This window comes from Pipistrellus hanaki, assembly GCF_964339955.1.
Source record: "Pipistrellus hanaki genome assembly, chromosome: 3".
NCBI lineage: Eukaryota > Metazoa > Chordata > Mammalia > Chiroptera > Vespertilionidae > Pipistrellus > Pipistrellus hanaki.
The window spans coordinates 157,176,407-157,193,208 of NC_140505.1; the positions used below are offsets into that span (position 1 = coordinate 157,176,407).

General features: G+C 37.3%; 1 protein-coding gene across 1 annotated transcript in view; it reads left to right on the top strand.

Moving 5' to 3' along the window:
* ITPR2 (inositol 1,4,5-trisphosphate receptor type 2) overlaps positions 1 to 16,802 on the top strand; it is a 416,442-nt gene that overhangs the window by 212,667 nt on the left and 186,973 nt on the right. The window contains exons 35-37 of the mRNA XM_084877146.1: positions 8,966 to 9,156; positions 10,447 to 10,589; positions 14,201 to 14,309. Of these exons, the coding sequence (XP_084733272.1) occupies positions 8,966 to 9,156; positions 10,447 to 10,589; positions 14,201 to 14,309 (443 nt within the window). The remainder of the gene's footprint in view (positions 1 to 8,965; positions 9,157 to 10,446; positions 10,590 to 14,200; positions 14,310 to 16,802) is intronic.

Genomic DNA, 16,802 nt, shown 5'->3' on the forward strand with positions numbered 1-16,802 from the left:
AAAGGCATTTAGAAGTGAACATTCATGGTAGTAAAGGGATCTAAACCCATCTTACCTTAGTAGTGATTAAAAACACTTTAAATATTAAACAAAAGCTATCTGAAGGAAACATAATAATTATTTCCCAACATTTGAAGGTTAGAATGAACTTCTTTTACAGCTTCCTAACACTAAGTTTTTAACTAATATATGACAGCTGTAAGAGGCATATTTTATACCACTGTAAAGAATAACTATTTTACAATTATTTTTCTTTTAAAAACCTTAGGGTTCACATTTGATTCTTCCCTTTTGCTCACTTCCATTAAACACAACAGCAGGTTCTCTGGGTTCCACTTGCAAAGTACATATTTTTTTCTTTGTCTTGTGAGACACCCTTGTTCAGATCCACCATTATCTGACATGAACTGCAGAATTGTCTCTTTACTCAACTCCCTTCCTACAGTACATTTTCTAAATAACATCAAGATCTCAAATTGCACCTCAGGTTATATCACTCACCTGCTTGAAAGTTGCCATTGCACGTAAGAGTCATATTCCTTACCATGGCTTCAGGGGTCCTCAAACTTTTTAAAGTGGGGGCCAGATCACTGTCCCTCAGAGAGCTGGAGGGCCGGACTATATGAACTACTAGTTCCTACTATAACACCTCGGCTGCGCTCACTGCCCAAAAAACCTGGCGGGCCGGATCAGACTCCTCTGCGGGCCCCATGTGGCCCGCGGGCTGTAGTTTGAAGACCCCTGGTAGAAAGTCCTTCATCATCTGAGCTTCATCTACTTTTCCTGGTTTCTTACCCTCCTCCCAAATTCTACAAGGTTAGATAACTCACTGAAGGTCACATGAACAGGTGGGGACAAAGCCTTCTAGACAGACATGCTAGCAGACATCTGTGATACTCTACTATCACAAATCAGTTTATACAACATTATCCATGTTAAACCTTGAAGATACATACTATGGATAAATATGAATGCCCTTGGTCAGTCCTTGTTACTCAGTTTACTCATTTATATAAAACACAACAGTATGTGCTAAAAGTCCTTTGAGAAAAAGCATCCAAGAATGACTTTCATATTATTGCATTTAAAAAAGAATTCTGTTCCATATGTTTCATAATCTTCAAATGATTTGGGAGGATTAATATTGGGTACTTTGTTGGCAACAAAGTGTTTTTTCCAAATGGAAATTCTGTAAAATATCTTTTACAAATGGTTTGAATAATCAACACTAATCTTCAAGCCAATTGTTCTCCCACCCCCAGTTTAAACATGTAAAAAATATTAACCCTTTGAGAAAAGAAATTTAGTCTCTGTTAAAACAAACATATTTATTTTTATGTATCTAGGATGATATAGTTGACTAGTGGCTCAATGCACGAATGAAGATTTGTGCAAGAATGGGCCTTCGTTTCCCTGGCTGCTGGCACCACCTTCGCTCTGGCTGGAGCAGCCTTTCTGCTCCAGCATGGAGTCACCTTTCTGCCTTCCCATGCTTCTCAGAGGCCAGGAACAGCTGGGGTGGTGCATAAGCCTGTATCGTCGCCATGGTGATGTGTCCCGCCCCCAGCCATTAGGCGCCTGTGTATGCAAATTAAGCCACCAGCTTTGTTGGGTTAATTTGCATACTCACTCCTGATTGGCTTGTGGGAATCATGAAGTTATGGTCAATTAGCATGTTAGGTAGATTGTAAAAAGAATTAGACATGATTCATTCCTGTAATTATGGTTTTTAAAAACTCCATTATTATTTTTTTAAAAATTAAATCTGCATATATTACAAGATAGAACCAAATCTTATAAAGTTTTTCATGTACTTAATTCAGCTGACTTATAATGATCCTTCATTATGTGAAATACCTTATTTTAGTTGTTGGGGAAATTCAGCCTGTCAAACCATATTTCCTGCCCTCAATGAATTTCTAGCAAATCCAGGGTAAATATAATAAGTACAGAAACTACAAAGCAGTAAAACTAAGTACCTTATCTATTACATAGTTCTAGAGTCTGACTCAGTGCCTAGAGCACAGTAGCTACTCAAATATTTATTGCATGAATCAAATAAATGGATAATTATAAATAAATGAATAAACATTCTACTCTTGTCATTGGCTGCATAATATCCTACTGTGTGCCTGTATTTTAATTTATTTAAACCCATTGTTTTTTATATTTGTTGTTTCCAGTCATTTTGCACATGAGGGAGAATAAGGTTATCTAGGAACAGAATTTCTGGGTATTTTAATTTTGACAGATATTTTCTTCCATAGAGATTGTTCAATTTACATGCCACAAGCAATGTAGGAGAGTATCTTTCTCCTTGACCATGTGGTATGTTCTCTAATCTCCCAATTTTTGCCAACCTTATAAGTAGAAAATAGCATTACAGTTTTAAGTGTATATCTTTTTATAAGTGAGGAAAGTAACCTTTCTCTATGATTAAGTCAGTTATTTCCTTTTAGTGAACTGTCACTTCTTAGGCTTTGTTTGCTTTTTCTAAAGGTTTTCTTTTTCTCAATAATTTGTTTAGCCCTTTATTAAGAAAATGAACTCTTTGCATATAAGTAACTATTTTTTTCTTAAATTTTCACTCTCCATATGGACATTTATTTATGTAGACAGAAATTCGCTTTCTTTTAGGCTTTTCAGATTCTCTTTTATCTTCAGAATGTCCTTGATCAGTCTGATTTTTTTTTTTTAATTCCCACTGAGAATTTTCATGGTTGTAGGTTTTCTGTCTGTGTTTTTGATGTGGCTGTTTATAATGTTGAGCTATCTGGAATATATTTAGTTGTAAGGTATAGGGGCATAGCATCAACTTTATTTTTTCCAGATGACTAGTCAGGTGTGCCAATACTAGTTCTTGCATAACCCATAACATTATATTCTTTATTCAATTTGGGGATTAATTCAGTATAGTTTGAGTGCCAAACAGGAAAAATGCATTTCATATCTTTAATGTTCTTCATATTTAAACACACTAGTGCTCAGTACAGATGTTTCCTGGATATTTTCACATGATACAGAATAGGTGCCACTCTCTGAGCACCCCGTTGGTCCTTTCTTTGCACCTGCTGTTCTTGAGGGCCCATACAATAGGGCTTGACAACCAACCACGTGTTCTAATTAATGCTTGCACTTTCTGCTGCCTTTCCCCTACCTGTCAGTTTATCTTTCTCAGCATTTTTTTTCCCAGGGCACCTCTCACTGCAGTATGTGTGTTCTCAGGCATCTTGGTCTGGCAGATATCATCAGTAATTTTGTCTAATTAACATTTTTACATAATATGCAATATTTAATGAATAATAATTAGAAATCGATTTTGATTGCATCTTAAAATGATTGTGAAGACTTGTCATATCCAGAGAATTTTCACAGTTTATAAGCCTAATTAGTAGGTTAGCTTAATGATCAAAGTACCTGTGGATAAAGATAGCTCCTTTGAAGGAAGTAACTTTCTCTAGGCAAGGTTCTACAAAAGACAAATGCATATTAACCATCCATGTTCTCTCCCATTAGTTTTTTAAGGACTCCATATACTTATTTTTCTGACCAAATATTCTTAGCAAGATGGTATCTCAGTTGTACTTAGCAGCATTTCTTTTCTTTTAAAAAATATTTTTATTGATTTTTAGAGAGAGAGGAAGGGAGAGGAAGAGAAACATTGATGTGAGGCGGGACATTGGTCTATCAATCAACTTCCTCTTGCACACCCTCTGTCAGGAATGGAGCCTGCAACCTAGGCATGTGCCCTGACCAGGAATCAAACTAGGAAACTTTTGGTGCCTGGGACAAGGCCCAACCCACTGAGCCACAATGACCAGGGCAGGAGCATTTCTTTTTTAAGCATTTTAAATGCTAATGTGACCACTAAAGGCCACAGCTGGAGTTAATGCTACATACCAGAAGAGTGACTAGTTGTAGTAAATTCATTAGTTCCTTTTTATTAAGAGGAAGAGAAGACAGGGAATAACCATTATCCCATGAATACATCCTCGTTCACATTTCACTATACTATTCATAACCATTTTTCTAGCTGAATAAACATAAACTGAGTTTCGATCATTTTTTGGTTGCATTTGGAAAATATTGTTCCAGTTATAAATGAATTATTTTCTTTTTCTAGTCACAACTTCTTTTCTGTTTTAATTTTAACACAAATTATATGAAAGCCAAATTTGCATTGTTAAATTTTGCTTTCAAATTCATATTTATAATATTTTGACAGTGCAGAGAATCTATTTCAGGCCATGCCTTTAAAGGTATTAATAGTTTTACATTTACTTGGACACTTTTTATTAGTATCTGACTTAACTTTAATTCCAGTTCTGTTTTCCCCAATGGAATAGTTAATTTCCTTTTATTCCCAAGAAATTGTGATTTAGCCTTTGGCTAGAATTTATCTGTAGTCAAGAGAAAAATACTATATCTTATCCAGTTAACTTATATTGTGTAATTTGTGCTAAGATGGGTGACTAGAAAATACCAGTTAAAGTGGTACAGTTTTGAGAATAACAAACAAACAAAAAATTCCTTCAACAAATTTTGGAATATTGAAGTCTTCTCAGCCCATGGTGCTGGCTATAGTGGGACAGTGGCAGACGCTGTCAGGGACTCTGGGAATTTGGAAGGTGGGTGAGATGTTCCTGACCTCACTAATGTGTGTGTGTGTGTGTGTGTGTGTGTGTGTGCTGCTAAGAGCAACAGAGGTGTTGCCATTGGGCTTTATTCCCACTGTTGTCATTAAAAAATATTCATTGAGCACTTCTTTGCATAAGTTACATTCATGGCACAACACTTATTTGATGGTTGGTTGTATCGAACGTATCTGATTTCGAAAGGGGAGATAGGTCCCGACGCCCCTCCTCCATTTGTTTCAGTGGTAGTGGAAACTGGGTTATAATGTGTTTCGAGCAATATTAAGGCTTATGGTTTTTGTTGCTAAGAAAATAACAGATAAGCAGTATTGTCCTCTGACGTGTAAATGTTTAGAGCAAACCCAGCTTATGCGTGAAGCAGCCAGAAGGGGATGAGAGACTTGCCAAGATTTGCTCACCGTGCGGGATTAAGTATTCATAAAAATATGTGCAGCTTGGCAGTGTCTGTCCCTCAGATGGGACAGGAGTGCAGTTGCTCTGCTGTGAGTGACGGACGTAAACAGACAATGTATGCTTTGGAAAAGGGAACTTGATGATGAATATTAGGAAAAGGCTCACTAGAGAAATCCAGGGAGTGGTGCGATGGATTGTTTAGGGTTCTCTTGGAGGTGTTATTATTTCCTTGAAACTACAGCCGGAGCTGTTTTTTAAATTGGTAACTTTGTGTAGATAGCTAAAATTGTTTATTTTCAAAGAAGTTTTTAAGTACCTTTCACTTCACTACTGCCTACTGTTGTTGCTGTCCTTTCATTATATGAAACAAGCCAGATTTATTCATTCATTCTCACTCTCCCTCTGCCCCCATTCTTTCATTCCTATTTCCATTCATTTTATAAAGTCTTCTATTGACTATCATTATAACTTGAAATGATACCCTTGCATACCTATCTCTTGATTTAGCAGCTCTAAATAATATCTACTATATGATCCACGTTATAAACAATGAAGGAATTAAATACTGCCTTCATTTTCCCCCTTATCTGCCCCACTCTGTGTTTTAATGACTGCTTACTAGATTGTAGGTTTTACGTTGTTATAATTGTAACATTTGTATTCTACTCTAAAATATAATGACATATCTTATAGGTTGATAACATTTAAAAATACTAGAATATGCTGATGGGTAAGTTTTTTTTTTTTAATAGTATAAACATTATAGTGCTGTGATATGGAACCTTTTCTAAGGAAGAGAATTTCACAGTCATTAATGTCTAACAGGTCTTTCCTTTGTTTCTAGCTTTGTTCTCTGCTTCATATTCACACCCAGTTGCCACAATTTCTTGTATTCATGTCGAGTGGACATTTTCTTGGATTCCTTTCTTGTTTTGGGAGGGAGTAATTTTCATAGGGTTTCAGAGAAAAAGTTCTGAGCCTTACATATTCTGAAATATTTTTATTTGGGAATGACATTTGATTTTTTTTTAAAAAATATGTATTTTTATTGATTTCAGAGAGGAAAGGAAAGGGAGAGAGAAACATCAATGATGAGAGAGAATTGTTGATCCACTGCCTCATGCATGCCCCACACTGGGGGTCAAGCCTGCAACCTGGGCATGTGCCTGACCTGGAATCAAATGGTGACATCCTGGTTCATAGGTAGACACTCAACTGAGCCAAACCGGCCCAGCTGACTTTTTGTTCAGATGGGCATAAACTTTTAGTTTCAAAATCTCTGTCCATCTGGTCTTTAAATCCATTATTGTACTACTTCTAGCATTTAATATTTACTGATTGTGGGAAGTCTGGTGACAGTCTGATTTTCTATAGGAGTCCCGCCTACCCCGCTCTGTTCCCCAGAAATTCTTGCAGTTTTCTCCTTGCTGTTGGCATTTATATCTGTTTGGTAGGGCTGTCATAACAAATCACATAACCAGATGGATTACAACAACAGAAATGTATTTATTGATTTATTTATTAAAAAATATGGAACGCTTCACGAATTTGCATGTCATCCTTGTGCAGGGGCCATGCTAATCTTCTCTGTATCATTCCAGTTTTAGTATACGGGCTGCCGAAGCGAGCACTAACAGAAATTTACTAAAACAACGCTCTTTCGAAAGACTCGAGGGATGAATCTGTTCCAGACTTCCTCTTAGTTTCTGGTGTTGATTGGCATTTCTTGGCTTGCAGCTGCGCACATCCAAGTCTTTGCCTCCGTCTTCACATTGTGTTTCTCCCTGAGTGAAGTCAGGAGCTGTGGGGCTGCTAAGATGCTGAGGCTCTCATCTGTCAGTGCCCCCTGTCCATTCAGCACCACTGCAGACAGTGACTGGCTCAGCCACTGAGAAGTGCTCCTGACCAAGGAGGGGCTGGAGACAAACTTGGGGATGAGGGGCTGTGGTGGGAGGGCAGCTCCCAGTGCAGAGAAGACAGAAATTGAAGGTTGGTTTCTCTACCAGCAGTCTCATGTACTCGTAGATGACAGGGTTGTCCCAGAGTTCGGGTTGAGGGGCTGTGTAAATGTTATGCAGGATTCGTGTGTGTGTGTGTGTGTGTGTGTGTGTGTGTGTGTGTGGAGTCGGCTCATCTTTTGCTGGAGCTGTCTCTTCTCTTTTCCCCATTCTGCATTGTATTGAGGAATATCTCTGAAGTTCCTTCAAACTCTATTCCACTTCTCTGTCAGGTCCTAACACCTGAATTTGGCATTTTCTCCAGGCAGGTATCCCGCTTTCTGGAGAGAACATTTCTACATTTCCTAACTTGATCCTCTGAGTAGATCCTGCTGCTGCCAGCTCCTCTGTTTATGCTAGTCTGAGAGAGGAGGGTCTTAATTCCCCAGCTATTCAGATGTTCTTACTGAGTGGGTTCGCCCAATGACTGCCCCAGACCCTGTACCACTCATAGTGTTGGTTGACTGTGCACCTAGAGAGGCCTGTTCTAACTTGAATCTCTTGTAAAACAGTTTCACCTCTTTCTTCTCTGAGGGACTAATCCCATCCTCACTCCTCAGAAATGGCTCCACGTTTCTGTTTTCCTCATGACAAGCATTCTCATTTTTTAATGTTGTTGTATAAGTCTGATAAAATGTGACTTTCAGTTGATTTGGGGAAGAAGGACATATACTGTGTGCCATTTTCTTTTTTTTTTTAAACATATTTTATTAATATTTTACAGAGAGGAAGGGAGAGAGAGAGAAAGCTAGAAACGTTGATGAGAGAGAAACATCGACCAGCTGCCTCTTGCACACCTCCTACCGGGGATGTGCCCACATCTAACATACATGCCCCTGACCGGAATCGAACCTGGGACCTTTCAGTCCACAGACTGATGCTCTACCACTGAGCCAAACTGGTTTCGGCCTGTGTGCCATTTTCCAATGCAGGTTTTGTACATCTTTCATTAAAACTTTTTTTTTCTTTCTTCTTCCCCAAAACCGGTTTGCCTCAGTGGTAGAGCTTCGGTCTGCGGACTGAAAGGTCCCAGGTTCGATTCTGGTCAAGGGCATGTATATTGGTTGCAGGCACATCCCCAGTAGGGGGTGTGCAAAAGGCAGCTGGTTGATGTTTCTCTCTCATTGGCGTTTCTAACTCTCTCTCCCTCTCTCTTCCTCTCTGTAAAAAATCAATAAAATATATTAAAAAAAAACCCAAAACTTTTTTTTCCCTAGGGTATTTTGCAACTTCACATTTTGTGTGTGTGTACGTGTGTGTGTGTGCGCGCGCACACACACACACACACACACACACACACACAAATTAATGAATGGGCCAGCAGGATTTTCTTATGTTTTCTTATTTTCCTTGGCAACTGAGAAAGTACAAATGTGCATGTTTGTCATGCAGGGTGTTTCTATAGTGATGCTGTAGGAAGCACATTTTGAACATTAAGCATAAGAAATCAAGTAAGTTCTTGAATACTTAATGAGCCCACTTTAATAGCTGGCCTTAAAAATTGACATACTTTTATGTTAAAAGCTTTTGAAGTTATATAAAATAACTTAATAGCAGAGTTTAAAGATTTGATGCTTTTTCTATTTAATTAACATATAACATTGTATTAAGGTGTACAGTGTAATGATTTACAAAGAGTATATTGAAAAATAATTACCATTATAGATTTAGTTGACATATGTCACCTCACATAGTTACAGCTTTTTTTCTTGAATACTTTTAAGATCTACTCTTTAGCTACTTGCAAATATATAGTACAATATTGTTAAGTATAGTCGCCTTCTGTCCATTATATCCCAGATCTCATGTATCTTATGTTTTACTTTTTTATTTGTTCTCTGTTTATACAACTATTTTGATAATGTGTAGAAAGCTTTAGTCAAATTAAGAGGGAAATATTTTAAAATCTTTCTTTTTCAGCAAAGAATCGTGGAATTGCTATTCCAGTGGATTTGGATAGTCAAGTTAATACTCTTTTCATGAAGAACCATTCAAATATGGTGCAGAGAGCAGCCATGGGCTGGAGACTGTCAGCTCGCTCCGGACCCCGCTTTAAGGAAGCTCTTGGAGGACCTGCTTGGGACTATAGAAATATTATTGAAAAGTTACAGGTACAATGCGAGCATGAAATGGCATTAATATTTTCTAAATTACATCATTAACATATGTAGTTACACAAGTAAAATATGTTTGAATATATTCCAATTCTAGTTGGGGACCAGGCTTTACTTTATAAATTCCCACCGGTGATATTGGATTAGAGCCTGCACATATGAATTCATTTTACCTTAATTACCTCTGTAAAGGCCCTCTCTCCAATTGCAGTCACATTATGAAGTACAGGGGGTTAGGACGTGAACCTGGTTATAGGAGTTTTGCAGGAGACACAATTCAAACCATAACAGACATCTTCCTACCCATATAATTGTAGAGAATTTCATTGGAGCAAATGAGGGTATCGTGTTAAAGAAATGGTCAAGACATGAACTGGAATAAATATTATGAGAGGTTACATGTAGATTAATGGGTGAAGTTTCAGAGTTTTAATAGATAAGCATTATATGTGATTAAAAAGACAAGTTAGTTTCAGTATGATGAACTTGAAGGCTATTCAGGTCATTCAAGGTCATTTCAATTTTGGGGGGGAAAATGTCATTATACATAATTAAGCAGTTACTGGTTTGCAGGATAGGATTAACAGGAAGAGACTAGACGAAGTCAGATTAGTTAAGAATTACTTAAGATCCCAACCAGATGGTGGTATGAATGTAATGAATAAGCAGGTGTTGCATACAACAATGAAGGCCGGGTCAATAGATTGGTGGCTATTGGATGGGAATAGAGGGTGTGAGAGAAATTTAAGAGGTGCTGATGATTGGAGACTAGGTGATATTATTAAGACTCTTTCTTGTAAGAGGGAAGGGATTATATTCTATACATTTTTTTCAAACAATATAACAAGGAATTTTCCCATTGGAAGAAATGGTCATTTCTAGATGACCAATGACACATAGAAAACTTTTTTTTTTGGTAGCTCTTGCACAGGCATGTTCCAATTCCAATTTGATGAATACCTGTTTTGTGTCTATTACAACCCTAGACACTTCAAGGGCCGTACCAGTGGTTTTATTGGCTTTTCATCTTGTGTGTATATCCTTAGAAATCATATAAGCTACCATCCTCTCCCTTATCTTATAAATGACAACAGAGACCCAAGCAGCACTGACACAGAAAACCAGACTGTACTGAAAGAACAGATATTGGGTACCATGGGAAGGTGGGGTATATCTGTGAAATTCCCACATCTCATTCCCGGTTAGTATTCCTCAGCTTGTCGTGTCTTCAAAGGGTGAAGTCTGTCTTGGGTCTTCATACAGGTTCTCCCGTGCTTTCTTCCTTAGGATGTCGTGGCCTCCTTGGAGCAGCAGTTCAGCCCAATGATGCAGGCGGAATTCTCAGTGCTGGTGGATGTGTTGTACAGTCCGGAGCTGCTGTTCCCCGAGGGGAGTGATGCGAGGATCCGATGCGGTGCTTTCATGTCCAAGTAAGTGGGTGCGATCTGTAACCCTGTTAGTGCAACCAAACCGAGATGGCTTGTAACATTTCTGCTTTTTTACGCTGCTGCCACCTAAGGACAGTCCATAGAGTATTGTCAAAGGTCTAAAAATCCATGTTAAAATATACTTCCAAAGTAATTTGATGTCATTGAAGTTTTATGCTGGTGAAAGTCATATTTTACTAAAATTTACTGCAAGTGGAATGTGTCATGATTGGCACACAATATCACATCAAATAATATTTTAGTTCTGATTCCTTTCTACACCTACAGGGTGTGACCCTTAAAAAGATTCCTGTCTAAAGTCACCAATTTTCACTCACATAGAAAGCAAATGGAGCTAACATTTATTGAGATCTCACTATGTGCATGATGGTCCCCTGTGGGTTTACCTATTTTATCTGATCTGCATAAACACTCTGAGAGGTCAGCCTCATTTTAGAGATGAGGAAGCTGAGGGTCGTGTATGCATCAGGTAAAGAGCAATTATGTCTCAGACTCAGAACTCTGCCATGGAGGCAGATGATCCTCCTCTGCAGATCTTTAATTTACTTATTTTTCACAGCATTTTTGTGGCATTGTCAGAGCTGCTAGAGCTAATGTATTTATCCTAGAATATTTTCATGTGAATGGTAAGTGAAAAATTTCAAGGAAGATCTGCAAGTATTAAGCAGTTGTGAGAAAAAGTAGCATATACCTCAGAATGAAGAGAAATGTCTTAACATGGAGGACACTTCATTGAGTGATTTGCAAGCAAATCACATGTAGACTCAAGACTGCCTGGCAGAGATACTTGGACTTCTTGGGAGAGTATCTGGATGGGGAGTTGGTTGAGGCTGCCAGTCCACTTGACCATCACCCATCACAGCCAACTCCTGTGTGGTTGAGGATATGGAGATATTGCTGGGAATGAGGATATTACATCCTTGGACCTTATTTTATAACTAGAAGTTTGTACCTCTCAATTCTTTTTACCTTTTCACCTTTCCCCCTTCTGCCCTCCCATCTGGCAATCATCAGTTTATTCTTTGTATCTATAAGTCTGTTTTGTTTTGTTCATTTTTCTGTTTGTTTTTAGATTCCAATTGTAAGTGAAAGCATATGGTATTTGTCTTCTTCTGTCTAACTCATTTCACTTAGCATAATATACACTAGATCCACCCATGTTGTTGCAAATGGCAATATTTCACTTTTTATGGCCGAGTAACAGTACACACACACACACACACACACACACACACACACAAATAATGGAATATATCTTCCACATCTTTATCTATCATTCATCTATCAGTGCACACCTACGTTACTTGCATATCTTGGCTATTGTATTTAATACTGCAATGGACATATAGGGATGCACATATTTTTTTTTCAAATTAGTGTTTCCATTTTCTTCTGATAAATTCCCAGAAGTTATTAAGCTGGGTCATAAGTTAGTTCTAATTTTAATTTTTTTGAGGGATCTACTTCCTGTTTTTCATATTGGCTGCACCAATTTTTAATTCTTCCAACATTGTATGAGGGTTCCCTTTTCTCCATATTCTCAACACTTGTAATTGTCTTTTTGGAAATAGATATTTTGACATATGTGAGGTGATATCTCAGAGTGGTTTTGATTTGCATTTCCCTAATAATTACTGGTGTTGAATATCTTTTCTTTTGCCTTTTGGCCATCCATTTGTCTTATTTGGAGAAAGGTCGACTTCCCATATTTTAAACAAATTATGTGGGTTTTTTTTTTTTATTGTATGAATGCTATAAATTTTAGATATTAACCCTGTGTCAGATATATTGTTTGAAAATATCTTCTCCCATTCAGAAGGTTTCCCTTTCATTTTGATGGTTTCCTTTGCTGTGAAGACTTGGCTACTTTATTTCCATATCTCCTCTTGTATTCTTACCCCATCACATGCCCTATTCATCTCTTGCTTTGCTCTCATTCTTCCATATCATCTTTCCCACTGCCATTGATGGATTCCCCCCCCGCCCCACATGTTGGCAAGGTTATTCAGGTGCTTTAAAACAATGGTAACTATTTTCTATAGAGTAAATTCCAGACTCTTCAGCATGATATTCCCAGTTCCTTCTTTCCAGACCACATCGTTTATACTCTCCTCTTCCATGACTTTCAGTGTCAGCTGCCAGTGAGAGAACTATCATTTCCTGGACGTGAGGGTCAGCTTTCTGGCTCCACCTGTTTGTTCCTACTGTTCCCTTTGCAGGGATGCCTTCTACCTCTCCACTGTCCCCTGCCAGGTGAAATCTTCATAGTTAAATGTCATCCTGTCATTGAAACCATCTCTGTCAGCCCTAGGCAACTCCCCTAACAGAAGGTGACAGCTTCTTTGTCTAGTTTATGGCATTGCCACTACAGCTGCTATAGCCCTTATCATATCGTGTAAGAGGTGGCTGTGTGCAGCCTAGTTTTTCTGGCACTCTCTTCACAGTACCTCTGAGACTCAAGAGAACAGTGAACAGAGTCATGTCACCACAGAGTGGGGCTTCAGATTGGCTCTGAAGTCATATGGACCTGGGACTATTTCCAGATGCCGCTCCTTAATAATTATGTAACGAGAGGCCAGTTGCTTTATCTCTCTAGACCTGAGTTTTCTCATTAGTAAAATTTGATTGGCATTCGCTTGTTATAAGGATGAGTTAAGAGAGTCCATGAGAAGTCATTGTCCATCACACTGACACCTGATAAGCCACTTACTGGCCATTATCTAGTGAAATGTCACTGTCCCATAGCACTCTGTTATGTCACTAGAATCACCACATCATTCCCTTATAACCTACATCATTTTGTTTTTCCAGGAAGACATGTCTCACATGGTCATCTTACAAATCAGCTTAGTTAAGAACCATATATGCTAAGCTAGAAGTTCTAATGATGAACATTTCATTTGATTTTGAGTTCCTGGGGATGCTATGTAACTGTGATCCTCAAACTTTTCTCTTGACAGAACACCAGTGCAAAAGTTACCACTATAATATTAATCAGAATTTTTGTTCAAGTTATAGTAAACAAACAGATGTCTTAATGTTACCCTTTTGTTTTTGTTTTTCTTCTAATCACAAAAACTGCTTGCTTTTACCAAGCTATAGTGGTGAAAAATAGCATATTATTATTAATGAAAACTAGAAAGCAGCCCATGATAAGGTTGCAATGTTGTATACTGCTAGTACTGTATAATCAATGTAATATAGTATATAGAAAATAATATAGCATAACATTACATAAAAATGTAATATACTGCAAATATCCATATTTCTCCCAGTAAAGTTGTTTCAGTTCATATGATGATATTAAAGATAATTAGCATTTCATTGTTTTTCAGAGTATTGTGTCCCATTAACAACATACTATCTGAATAAATTTAGAAGTACTGAGATATACTGCCTGTTACACAATGGAAGCTTTATAATGCAGAGTCTATAGCTTCAATGTAATTCTTAAAAAATTTTGAAAACCGGCATCTATCTTGTTTACTTCATAATCTTAAATAATAGTGTGATTTATTTCCCTCTAGCATGTGATAATATACAGCTTGAAGAGAAATCACTGTCCTATTTAAGGTTTAATGTTTTGCTTTAAGGTTGATCAACCATACAAAGAAACTAATGGAGAAAGAAGAAAAACTGTGCATTAAAATTCTTCAGACTTTACGAGAAATGCTAGAGAAGAAAGACATCTTTGTGGAAGAGGTATTTCTAAAATCTTTTTAGTACTTGAAAATAGAGTAGAATTTCTAGAATACTGTCACCAATGAATTACAAAAGGTTATTTGTAATTACTTACGTTACATATTAATGGCCTGTGCACTTAGATGAATTAGATAATTTGAGTTTTTATGGTATTCATCTCTCCTGTCTGCTTTCACTTGAGAAATATTTAAGATTACAATGGCCCAGGTATTTGGCTTACTTGATTTTATGATGTTTTATCTTGAATATGTATATTTTTTTCATATAGCTTCAGTGGACCAAATGATTTTTTTTTAACAATGAGCAACTGAGGTGTTTTATTAAGATTTTGTATAAAATTCTGCTTCGCATTGCAATATTCTGTGTATTTTGGCACATGTTGATTTTTATTGTAAATATATGTTCATGTCATTTTCTACAATATTTTACCAGTTATTATGAAGTAATACTTTTAAAATATAAATGGGATAGTAAGTTTCTATTTTAACTATGTTAATTTAATTATTGCACAAAAGATTTTCGGGGAATACCAACTTATCTATAATAATAAAAGGGTAATATGATAATTAGACCGGTTGTCCTTCCGGACGACCTTCCAGATGAAGCCAGGGCTGTGAGGGAAACCTGGGTCCCAGGTGTCAGAGGGAAGCTGGTGCCAGCAGCCGGGGGAAAGAAGGCTTACTCTTGCATAAATTTCATGCATCAGGCCTCTAGTAGGTAATAATTGTCAGTCTGTTGGCTCAGGTACTCATTAAGAGATAGCTAGCAGCATGTTTAATATCCAAGGTTGTATACTTATGTATAAAATATAAATCTAGTGCAGTTATTTTTTTAGATAGTTACTTTTAATTTTATGTTTGGTTTCAAACAAAGTTTTTATAATACTCTTCATAACGTTTTGATTAGTTCCTATAAATACTAATCATTTGATATGTTTAAAATTGGAAAAATTTTATTTGATTTATTTGTGTATATGATATCAAGTTCCAAAAAGATTGTAGTTGTTGGTTTATCTCCTTTTAAAAAATGTCTCATAGAAAAAAATTCAATGGAATCTTGAATATTAATAGAAGCTGCATAGCTTCAAAATACTCTATTTGAATCACATGCTTGACTCAGTAATCAGAATGACTTGCTTTACAGTAGTTCTCTTCATAATTTAAACGGTGAAAATTATCAAAATAAATGCAGAGCAATTTTAACAAATGTTTCTGTGACAGAATTCAGGGGGAAAATGTATAAATTTGCATATGTGGTATGCTTTTAAAAAATGGCAGAGTTCTTTAGGGCTTTTTGTTGTTGTTTTGATTTCTTAAAATATTTCTGTAAATTGTTTCTTTTTGACTGAAGTGCTAGATCCTAAAATAGAAAAATGGGTTCAATATAAGTTTTGACGGAAGTGTGAGGTTTATGATAACAGTTTAACTTGTGCTTAACAGGAGATAAATGATAAGCCTTCCAATTTTCTGTAACAGATTATTATTGAATTACTCTAAAGAAAAATAGGAAAGAAAACAAGACTTTACTTTGACTAGTCAAGAGTATTTTAGTGTATTTCCTAAACCACCCTAAATATGTTATGCTGGCATCTGTTTTCTTTCCTGTTCCCACTGCTATTACTAGTTTAAGATTTCATTATCTTTGTCTAGAAAACTCCAGTAGTCCATTCAGTTCCCTGAAGTCCATTCAGTGCCTCTTTGAAGGGAGGCAAAGCTGCTGTTCTCATAAATCCAAGGGGTACCATTTGCATAAAATACAATGTGAATGTCAGGACATAGCCCTCAGAGAAAGTTAAGATGAGAAAGGCTAGTTGGGGTTATTCACTCAGTCATCTAACACATATATTGTGAGCAACTATTTTTGGTTATTGTGCCTGGGCACTGGGAATAAAGCCACGCATGACCCAGCAAGCTGAGGGCCATCACGTGGTGCAATTCACATGCCAGTGGACTACTGTAATAGTCTGCTGAGATCACGAGAGCATTTCAGAAACCCTCAGGGACTCTGCAATGTCCTTGGTGTTCCCGGCCCTGCATTATGTCTGCCTCCTGTGCTCTCCCCTCTCTCCCCCACCCTTCCTCATCCATTAGCTGCCAAGAATCTGGCTTTTCCTGCACTGAACGGTGCTACACTGGAATTATGGATTGCTAAAATACATGCCTATATCCTCCTAGTGTTGTCTTTGTACAATAGAATAGCTAAGGGGTAGTACTTATCAACTATTTCAGCCAGTGGTGATTACTTTCTCATTAGAAAGTCTCAGGAGATTTGTGCCTCTCTTTAATGACTCTTCAGGCTGTGTCTGGGTGTTTATTCCAAGCTCCTTGTTTTATAAATGATGTCATTCAGACTCAGAGAAGTTAAGTGGTTTGCCCACGGTCACACAGTGAGTACCAGACACACAGTGAGTACCAGAACAGGGTTTAACCAAAACTCCTTCCTCTATGCCTAATCTTATTTATTAGAGCACAGCCAACTTTTATAAATGCATCA